Source organism: Labeo rohita, chromosome 16 (genome assembly GCF_022985175.1).
Source record: "Labeo rohita strain BAU-BD-2019 chromosome 16, IGBB_LRoh.1.0, whole genome shotgun sequence".
Classification (NCBI taxonomy): domain Eukaryota; kingdom Metazoa; phylum Chordata; class Actinopteri; order Cypriniformes; family Cyprinidae; genus Labeo; species Labeo rohita.
The window spans coordinates 28,191,205-28,201,924 of NC_066884.1; the positions used below are offsets into that span (position 1 = coordinate 28,191,205).

General features: G+C 32.9%; 1 protein-coding gene across 1 annotated transcript; it reads right to left on the minus strand.

Annotated features, from left to right (window-relative positions):
- Nucleotides 1-1,414: 1,414 nt before the first annotated feature.
- Nucleotides 1,415-9,578, minus strand: LOC127178526 (lymphocyte antigen 6E). Its single transcript, XM_051131453.1, has 3 exons — nucleotides 9,429-9,578; nucleotides 6,950-7,066; nucleotides 1,415-1,653 (listed from the first exon to the last, which is right to left on the minus strand). Exons 1-3 carry the CDS (start codon nucleotides 9,475-9,477, stop codon nucleotides 1,436-1,438), a joined length of 384 nt encoding a protein of 127 aa, XP_050987410.1. The 5' UTR covers nucleotides 9,478-9,578; the 3' UTR covers nucleotides 1,415-1,435.
- Nucleotides 9,579-10,720: the final 1,142 nt, after the last annotated feature.

Sequence of the window (10,720 nt, forward strand, 5' to 3'; positions counted from 1 at the left end):
TGATCCCAGCCGAGGAGGAAGTGTCTTATCTACCGGGTTTTTCCAAGTCGTTCGTTCATCTTATGGGGCTGTCATGTGATGAACGAACGACTCAAACCCGAAAACTTGTCGGATAAGAGGTGAGGTGAACTAATCATAGACTAAAGACCCAGGTAAACAATGAATTAATCTTTTCTGTTTCTTATAGCATTACAGTTTTGTCTTGTTTGTAGGGTGATCAACCTTTGTGTAAGCAGTAGATGTGTTAGGGAAGTAACACGTTACATTTAATTATATAATATAATTATATTTTGTTAAAATGAACCAAATGACTCAAAAAAAAAAAAAAAAAAAGACTCGTTCGTTTTGCTAAACGAGAATCAAAGGTCCGAGTCTGTAAAATGATCCGAACTTCCCATCACAATCACGTCTAAGTTCATCATCTGTGGCTAAAAAAAGTAAGAGTATGACGAGAAACTCAATTTTATTTTCTTCTATAACTTCAGAATCATCCGACATTGTTGTACCTTTTTGTTTGTAAACAGCGTTTGACTTACTTGCACTTTCTTAGTCTTTGCGCATTCGCTTTGTAAACACTGGGGGTCTGTAGTTCCGCCTACGTTCCACGTGACCTTTCGTCGTGATTCAATAGTACGTAAACGCGCATCCCAGAGCCTGTGCTACATGAGCTTTGTGCCTAAGTATACAAATTTTTATCTTCCAAAAAAATTTTTAAAAAGACTGATCGTTTCGCTAGATAAGACCATTTAGAGCCCTTTTGAAGCCACATTTAAACTACATTTTGGAAGTTCAAAATCGGGGCACCAATCAAGTCCATTATATGAAGAAAAATCCTAACAGAGACCGAAAGACATGGACATCTTGGACAAGGCAGTGAGTAAAGTATTTGTAAAGTGGACTTCTCCTTCAATGTCCTTTTTTTTAATTATTTTTCTATCCCAAACGAGGATTCTTATTTTTATTTTTTATTAGGCAATCAAAATTTTTAAAACATGCTTTTTTGTATAATCCATTCATTTTTTTTAAATTCAAAACAAACATTAATTTTTTTTGTCAGAATTGATTATTTTTATTAAGTAAAAGGAAAAAATAAGCTTTAAAAACCATGTTAAATATCTCTATATGACTGTTGATTTACATATCTAGTGCCTGAGTTCATGTACAACACTGTTATGTTATCATTTGATTATATTCATTCTCTAGTTTACACATCATCATTCTGTGCAATTCTTCCTTCAAAAGTTTACAATTACTTAATGTATCAGATGGAATACATTTAACATTTAACAGACTGTAAATCCTTCTTTTCAACCAAATGTTGACTGTTCTAACAGGCAATGAAGCAAGGTAAGTTAGCTCAGTAGGTTTAACAATATGAACACAGTTTTAGTCCACAATGGGATGCAGTCCATCCATACCCTGAAAGTTTAACATTTCAAATGTGCTGTCTGAAGAGGAGGGTGATGAGGAGCAGTGGGAGGACCAGCAGCCATCTGTGCAGTGTGACGCTAGCAGCTCCGCTGTAGTTGCACAGGTAACTGCTGCAGCACGTCACCTGCAAGCCATTTCCGTTACTGTCCACGGAGGCAGAGGCTGCAGCTGCAGCACAGATTTTTGAATTGGAGCAAGTCTTCACAATGGCGGTAAATCCTCCTGAAAAGACAAAATTCAAAATTCAAATTCTGCTATATTGAGTAATTTGTTTTATGACTGATGCTGTCATCAGCGAGGAGAAAAAAAAAAAGTTTTTTGGGGAACTGAATATCTGACCATGTGATGTTTTTAAAAAGCTCACATATGCAAACATGAGTTGTCACTGTTTTATTAGGTAAACCTCTTTATTTTGCTTTCAAATGAATGTGACATTCTGCTGTTTTTATGTAGCAATTAGATGGAAGTATAATCTTTAATATTTAAGCCTACTAAATATATACATTTGATCAACATGATCAAACTTTGCTGAGAAACCTGCTGTACACAATCTGCTAAATATTATGAAAGACCGTTTCTGCCACTGAATAAAACAACAACAAAAAAAAAAACATTGATTGCGACGTTTTATCTTGCAATTCTGTATTTTTTTTCTTAAGATATTAACTCACAATTCTGAGAAATGGTCATAATTCTTTTTTTCTCAGAATTATAAGATGTAAACTCACATTGCAAGCTATAAAGTCAGAATTGTAAGATATAAACTTGCAATTCTTAGTGATAAAGTCAGACTTACAATATATAAACTTACAATTTGACTTTTTTCCCCCCAGAATTCTGAAATAAACTTGCAATTCTGAGAAATAAAGTCAGAATTATTAGATATAAACTCACAATTCTGATTTTTTTCTCTGATTTCTAAGATATGCACTCAATATTGCAAGCTTTAAAGTCAGAATTGTGAGATATAAAGCCAGAATTACAAGATTTAAACGTACAATTTCACTTTTTTTCCTCAGAATTATGCTATAAACTAGCAATTGAGTTATAAAGTCAGAATTGCGTGATACAAACTAGCAATTCTGAGAAATAAAGTCAGATTTATGAGACATAAACTTAAAATTTGACTTTTCCCCTCAGAATTAAGATATAAACTCGCAATTATAGAGTTATAAAGTCAAATTGTGAGAAATAAACATGCAATTCCTAGAAATTAAGTCAGAATTGATATAAGCTTGCAAATCTGACTTTGTTTCTCAGAATTGCGTGATATCAACGTACAGTTTGACTTTTTTGTCCTCAGAATTGTAAGATATAAACTCGCAGTTGAGTTATAGTCAATTGTGAGATATAAACTCTCAGTTCTTAGATATAAACTTTTAGTTCTGACGTTTTGTGATTTACATCTTACAATTCTGAGAAATAAAGTCAGAATTACAAGATGTAAAATTACAATTTGACTTTTTTTTCTCAATTGTAAGATATAAACTCGCAATTCTGAGTTATAAAGTCAGAACTGTAAGTTATAAACTTGCAATTCTTAGATATTAATTCAGAATTGCGTTATATAAATTTGCAGATCTTTTTTCTCAGAATTGCATGACATAAACTTGTAATTCTGAGAAATAAAGTCAGAATTATGAGTTATAAACTCAATTCTGACTTTTTTTCACAGAACTGTGAGATATAAACTCGCAAATCTTACTTTTTCCTCAATTGCGTGATATAAACTCACAATTCTGAGAAATAAAGTCAGAATTACGAGTTATAAACTCAGGAATTGCAAGTTTATTTCTAACAATTAGACTTTATAACTCTATAATTGCAAGTTGATATCTGAATTCTGAGGGAAAAAAGTCTACTGTATGAACTGTAAGTTTATATCTCATAAATCTGACTTTAATTCTCAGAATTGCTAGTTTGTATCACACAATTCTGCGTTGTAACTAATAGTTCATACTTTTTTAGCAAGTAAAAAGCATTATAGCCCCCCACAATAAAAACTAAAACTAAGCATTTAAGTATCTTTTTTTGTCTAGGTAGTCTGTCAGATCTGACTGATTTACAAGCTAACAGAATTTCAACAGCTGTAACAAATTGTATATTTTTGCATAATACAATTGTTTTGTAGTATGAGTTCCATATTCTCCTATCCACCTTATTCTTCAACGCGGAAGTAAGCCTACTGGCGAGGTTTCTGGTAGATTAACCGCTATAAGGAAATGACGAGAATAACATTGTGCAGTAAACAGTAAAACTGTTTGAATTACAAACCAGTGTGTTCATAATTAAGATAATACATTAAAATAATATGGTAAGACACACCAATTTGCTACATCAAGCAGCCAAATGAGCTGTTTTGTACAGCTAAAAATAGCTGGACGCTGAGGAGACTGGAAGCCAAACCCATAAAATTTACAAATGGACCGCACCCACCCTTACGGGAAAAATAAGGTGGATATCACTCCACCTTAAAATTTACAAATGGCCACACCCACCCTTCCGGGAAAAATAAGGTGGATATCAATATCAAAAAAACCTGATTTATCAAGCATGATACTCAACAACAACAACAAAAACTTCTGCAAAAACTTATTCTCTTTCTGTGTGAAAGAGAGTGAACTACAGTGGCAGAATGACACTTACAAAACCGATCATTCTGGTCCTGAAAAAATCCACTACATAGCACCCTTGATGTCAACCAGTTCAACAGTGTGAAACTCCAATAACTGAATCTATCATTATTTGTTATGACTGGGATTCTACCGGAATGACTCCACAAAGAATAAAGTTAATCACTGACTTATCTCTATATTATAGATCAACAGTTGTAATGTAGAAATAAAATATCTGTTACTGCTGATGATTGTGCTTAACTTTTACTGAACCCAGAATATGCCTTCAGAATATTACAGGAAGAGTTCACCCAAAAATGTGTATGGTTTCTCTGTTCTGTTGAACTAAAAAATATTTTGAAGAATGTTGGTAACCAAACACTTGCCGGTAGCCATTATATGGTCACCCACCACATTCATCAGAATATCTTCTTTGTGCTTAACAGAAGAAAGAAACTCATACAGGTTTGTACATCTTGAGGCTGAGTAAATGATGACAGAATTTTCATTTTTGGGTGAAGCGTCCATTTAATATTTTTAAGGCATGTTACAGGTTAAATCAATGTTAAGGTGAATTGTCATCATTTTGTGACATAATGTCGATTACTACAAAAAAAGTAATAATAACGTAAAATATGTACAGTAGTAACATAAAAGCGATCAGCATTTGTGCTATACTGTGAGGCAGCAGAAGAATTACTATTAGGGCTATGTTAAAAATTTGCCAACATGAGTGGCTTATGATAAACATCAGTGCTACGTTCTGATACGATCAGAATGTTATGTTGTTGGTTTCTGACGACCGAAACTAAAGTCAGCAGATATCTGATTATTATTAAAAATATTCATTTTGCTACATTTTGATGTATTAATTATAATAAATGAACAAATTAAGATTTCTACTGTTTTTCAATGTAGATTTGTTATAGGCTATTGCTAATCAAACATATAGACACAATCCCAAGTTTCAGTCACTTTTTTTAAATGCTCAAAATAAAATGTAATAGATTGTTTATAATGCAGAGATATTTCTCCTCCAAACTAGATATTTATCCCCTGCAATGCAAATTTTACCACAGGAGCCCAGCAAAAAGTGTATTTTACCCACCAAAATGCGATTTTTGAGTAGCAATTTGGCGGGTTTTGTTGTAAAAACCTGGCAACCCTGCTTCAAAGAGACTATATAATAAAACTCTTTAAAACTATGGGTCAGTATCATTGTAGGGTCCTGTACATAAGTAACTCATTTGCCATGACAACTTAACATAAAAATGACTATGAAAGGGTGTTATATTAGGCTAAGTTTTTATATTCATAACAAAAGCATTACTTGGCTCTTTAGATACATTTTCTAGATTTTTTAAAGTTTTGTGTAGGAGGATGCGTGTTATTTTGCTATGTCCCTTTGCTATGTCCCATGCACTGCTCATTAAATTTGAATGAGAGTAGAATTTGGTCAAATCATAAAATTTTTAAATTTTGTTCTTCTATTAATATTTTGTTAAATAAGAGATTACTCAATTTGAGTGTACTGACCATTTGGTAATAAAAACAATATTTTTATTTAATAAAAAAGAAGAGTTCATCCATGTCCCTTGAATAGTTGTCCACCCTGTTGTTGAGGAATCCACCCCTTTAAGAAAAGGCCATCCCCTTTATATCAGGATAACAGATTTTTTGTCTCTTCAGTGGCAGAAATTTCAACAGCTGAGGTGAGTAAGTTGGTGACTTTTAAATTGACTCATTTTCTTTGTATGAGTTCGCTTACTTGCTTTTCCCAAGCTTAACATGTCCACCCTGTCCGCATAAAATATGCCGAAAGTGATTCAAATACATTTTTTTCAAAATATGTACGTTTAAATATACCAAATTATCTTCAACAACCAGAATACCTATTTAGTTAGTCACAATTGGTTGTAATATGCTAATTGAAGCTCAAAATGTCCACCCTGTTGTTATTCCAAAATGTCCACACTGTCGGCCACTTAGGTGGTCATACGCATGACAGGGTGGACATAGCATTCATTTGTAGTTAATACTGCTAAAAAGTAAAATCAGTGAGAATGTAATTATATTATTTATTATTATACTATTTTTTTCGAAGTTGAATAAATGTTTTATGGTCATATTTTCTCATGCTTTCTGTGTTCTGCTTTATGTGTCCACCCCGTCATGTGCTGGTCCACCCTGTCATCCTGATATTTTAAAATAATATTTTAAATAATAATTCAATCATATCTATATAATCCAGTGTTCAACAGCTAGGTGTGGAGGCAATAACATGCAAACAAAAAACTGCATCCAAATATCACAATTTTTTCCAAATAAGAAAAAAACACATGTGTGAATTGTATGAGTTTCTTTAAAAACACATGATTTACATAAAATCTTTTATGTATTTAGAATTTGAAAGCAAACAAATAACCCTTTTTAGGAAACCCTTAATATTGCAATAAAAATGTATTTAACAGTAATATTTATGTCCATAACAGGGTGGACATATCTTATGGTTTATACTTTGAATAATGGCCCATAATTATCTAAAAAATCTGTGGAAGCTAATATGTTTCTACAGTACTTAAGTGTCTACTATTTATGACATGACAGCGAATGGAAAATTAAGACCAAAATTCTGGAGTATTGTGAGGCTTGAAAGGCACTCTAGAGGGTGATACTGACCCCTATATTAACACACACATAAGACTACAAAACATGATTTGTGTGTACGATAAACACTGGAGCCATGTTCTATCTGTAAAAATTCTGAGCAGTATAGCTAATGCTCTAAAGAAGGAAACGTTGATTTCTCCACTACCATTTTGAAAAACGCGCTTCCTTAATGTATACAAAAATTTCCCCATTTCATTGCTGAGCTGCTTTAATGTCAAATGTTATTTCCTCACCTGCTGTGCCTACAGTGGTCATGCAGGTGTCCAGAGGAGCCGGACAGTCCTGAAGGTTTTTGTTACATTCCTGATTTGATGTTGCAGAGCCACACACGTAACATTTCAGCGCATTTACTGCAAAAGAGAAAAAAATAGTCTGGTTCTTCAATAAATATGTAACAAAATGTCATTTATATTGAATGTAATAGTATTTATAAAACAGAAAATTCAACATGTTTGAAATTCAAAATAGAGAACACTATTATAAAATTTCAGTATACTCCAAACTAGTGCTGGAAAATAACATTGTTTACACAACACACATTACAAACTGGTTAAATATTAACTTACAAAGTCATGGAAAAGGTTAGAATTCACGCTTAGAAAGTAGCCAAATAAATACAGCACTGTTCTGAAGTTGTTTTTTCAGCAGTGATGCATTAAATTAATCAAAATTGAAGTAAATGTATTCATGATGTTACAAAGCTGTATATTTCAAATAAACAGTGTATTTAATAAAGCATTCCCCAAAAATATGCATCACAGTTTCCACAAAAAAAATGTTAAGCAGCACAACTGTGATACCAATAAAATTCTTTATTTTATTTTTTTTCAAATCGACGTATTAGAATGATTTCTTGACACTAAAGACTGGAGTAATGGCTGCTGAAAATTCAGCTTTTTCATCACAAGGATAAATATACGGTGGCCGAGAGAGCTCAACGCGCTGCAACTTAAGAAAACACATTCAAACAGAAAAAAACGACAACAAATTAAGAAAACACCTTCATCAGTTTGACAACACAGGCGCTGCAAATTCTCACAACACAACCAAACACACGAACGCGCTGCAATTAGCACGGACCACAACGGAAATGTTTCAGGGGGACCTCAAAAAGACCTGAATTTTGACCTGACTTTAACCATGAATTTTGACCTGATTTTAACCATTAATGATTTGCATGTATTTATTTTTTTATATTTATTTGCAATTAACTTTTAACGTTATATTTATTTGCATGTATTTATTTATTTATATTTATTTGCAATTAAGTTAATAACGCTTCACAGTTAAAAGGGTAATCAGTCTTATTTTTTGGATTCAACTTAGACTAATCAGATTAGTCTAATAATATCCAAGAGACCAATGAATCGTTTTATGATCAGGATGTTAAACAAAATAATCAGGTCCAGACACTGAACATTTATTTTTCTATTGCCCTTATGCTATTTCATTTTGGACTGGCTTTAAAATAGACATAACAAAGAAATTAAGCAAACCCCTTAATTTAGATTTTCATTATATATATATTAAACCCATCTTTTTCTGAAACAGGTTTATATTGCAAATCTCTTAATTATCTTAGCAAAGTTTTATATTCTCAAGTCAAAAGTAAGTCAGAAGAAACCATTATCTCATTACCCTCTCTAATATGACATCTCAAAATAAGAAGCTCATAAAAACAAACAAATTTTAAAGCTTTTCAAATGTATGTAACTGCCCTGGAATTTCCTTTTTTTCTTTCTTTCTTTCTTTTGGTATGTTTGTGTTCATTTTGGGCGTTTTCTCTTTCTGTTGTTATTTATTTTTATTTTATTATTATTATTATTATTATTTTTTGCAGTTGAATTTGCAATTTGAAATGTTGCCTTGTTTTTTTGTTCGATGATGAAACGGAATAATAAAAAATAAATTAATAATAATAATAATAATCACGTCCCAGCCGGGTCCGTCACTTTTTGAGGTCCCCCTGAAACATTTCCGTTGTGGTCCGTGCTATTTGCAGCGCGTTCGTGTTTGGTTGTGTTGTGAGAATTTGCAGCGCGTTTCTGTATTTGTGTTTGCGTTGCGAGGATTTGCAGCGCCTGTGTTGTCAAATTGATGAAAGGGGTTTTCTTAATTTGTTGTCGTTTTTTTCTGTTTGCATGTGTTTTCTTAAGTTGCAGCGCGTTGAGCTCTCTCGGCCACCGTATAAATATACTTTAAAAGAAACAATAAAACAGAAACTAGCTGTTTTAAACGGTAATTACATTTCACAATATTACAGTTTTTTTCTGTAGTTTTAATTAATTCCATACAGCCTTGATACATTAAATTATGAATAATTCCCTAATATGTATATATAAAATTAAATATATAGACCATTTCGTCAGATGTAAACATACTGGTCCCGATAAACCTGTTTCTTTTTTTTTTTTTACTTTACACAAACATCACAAAAAAACACAACCAACATAACATTTGACTGGATGAAAATGTTACATTAGCACTTTTAAGGTGTATTTGTATATGTTAAATAAAATAAAAAATAAAAAACAAAAAAACAGGAAGTGCTCCTGGACCAGTGTTGTTTACGTCTAGTGAAATGGTCTGTTTACCACTGCTCAGAAATAGCAAATTTCTATCACCCGAAAAATATTACAGAACTGCTCTTTCGACTAGATCACAAACAACTAACATGTTAACTATTCAAAATATATAAATCAGAAGCCATACCTGAGTGCACAGTTAGAAGTAAAAAGAGCAGACTAGAAAGAGTTGCCATGCTGCTGAGGCGCTGACTGACTGTATGTGTGGGAGAGTTCACTACGTGTTTAGAATGAAACTCACTGTCTCCTCGAGGATCCACCCAGCAGACATTCTTTCACTTTTTCTGTGAAAAGACAAGTGACAGAAGACACACACCAGCACAGCTGGCATTCTCTCATACTTGTCACAACACAATCACATTCTAACATAACAACAGTGTGAATATTACAAACACAGAGCAGTTTGTATGTAGCTATGTCGTGGATGAAGTCACATCCTACTGAGACATACTGTAAGAAAATTCAGAATAATCTCGACTGCCTGGCTGAAAATTTCAGTGTCGCTTCATTTCAACAAATTCAAAATCATAATAGCTTGTATTACTAGGTAAAAAAAAAAAAACCTCTCTCTAACTTGAGTCTGTATAATGCTTTGTTTTGTTTATCTGATGTCACCATCATAGTCACTGTTTAGATATTTGCATTACTGTTAGGTTGCTTCCTCCCTCCTGACAGGCCCAGACTGACAGGTCCGACCGCTTCCACTAACGGGGGAAACTGCCAAAACAAAGATATAATCACCTCCTGTTTTGACGTTGGGTTTCTTTCAGGTTTTGTTTAATCATTATAACATATTCGGGTCTCTCTTCGGGACTCTTGATATTTTAAGAACAGTTACAGAAGAATAAAAAAAAAGCATATGTCGTTACTAGTTAAAACTTAGAAGGGTTCAATTTGAGCTGATGATTACTTGACATTACATCATATTCGCGATCTCAAACATATTAACTAATTCGATTTTTGCTGATTATATTCTTTTGTTTTATGCCTGCGATAACTGAAATATGGAAGCCAAAACAAACAAACTGCTAAACAAAACAAAACAAAACAAAAAAACAATTTGCGACTTTTTATCTCACAATTCTGACTTTTTTTCTCAGAATTGTGAGATATAAACTCGCAATTGCGAGTCAGAATTCTGACTTTTTTTCTCGCAATTGCGAGTTTATATCTCACAATTCTGAGAAAAAAAGTCAGAATTGTGAGATAAAAAGTCGCAATATTTTTTTATTTTATTTTTTTATTTAAGGGCGGAAACTGGCTCCAGAAAACGGGCTTCCATACTGGAATGACGTCATTATTGTCGATCAAACAGTGCCACCTCGAGGAATAAAGGTGAATTGCACGTATTGATTCATCAGATATTTACATATTTTCCACATACACTATAACACACCTCGGGTTTCTAGCGACATACAC

What these genes read in the sequence shown, in the direction of transcription:
- LOC127178526 (XM_051131453.1), bottom strand. Translation starts at nt 9,477, where the DNA reads ATGGCAACTCTTTCTAGTCTGCTCTTTTTACTTCTAACTGTGCACTCA. An exon ending in ACTTCTAACTGTGCACTCAG is followed by an intron (nt 7,067 to 9,428) that starts GTATGGCTTCTG and finishes TCTCTTTTGCAG; the next exon opens with TAAATGCGCTGAAATGTTAC. An exon ending in GACCACTGTAGGCACAGCAG is followed by an intron (nt 1,654 to 6,949) that starts GTGAGGAAATAA and finishes TTGTCTTTTCAG; the next exon opens with GAGGATTTACCGCCATTGTG.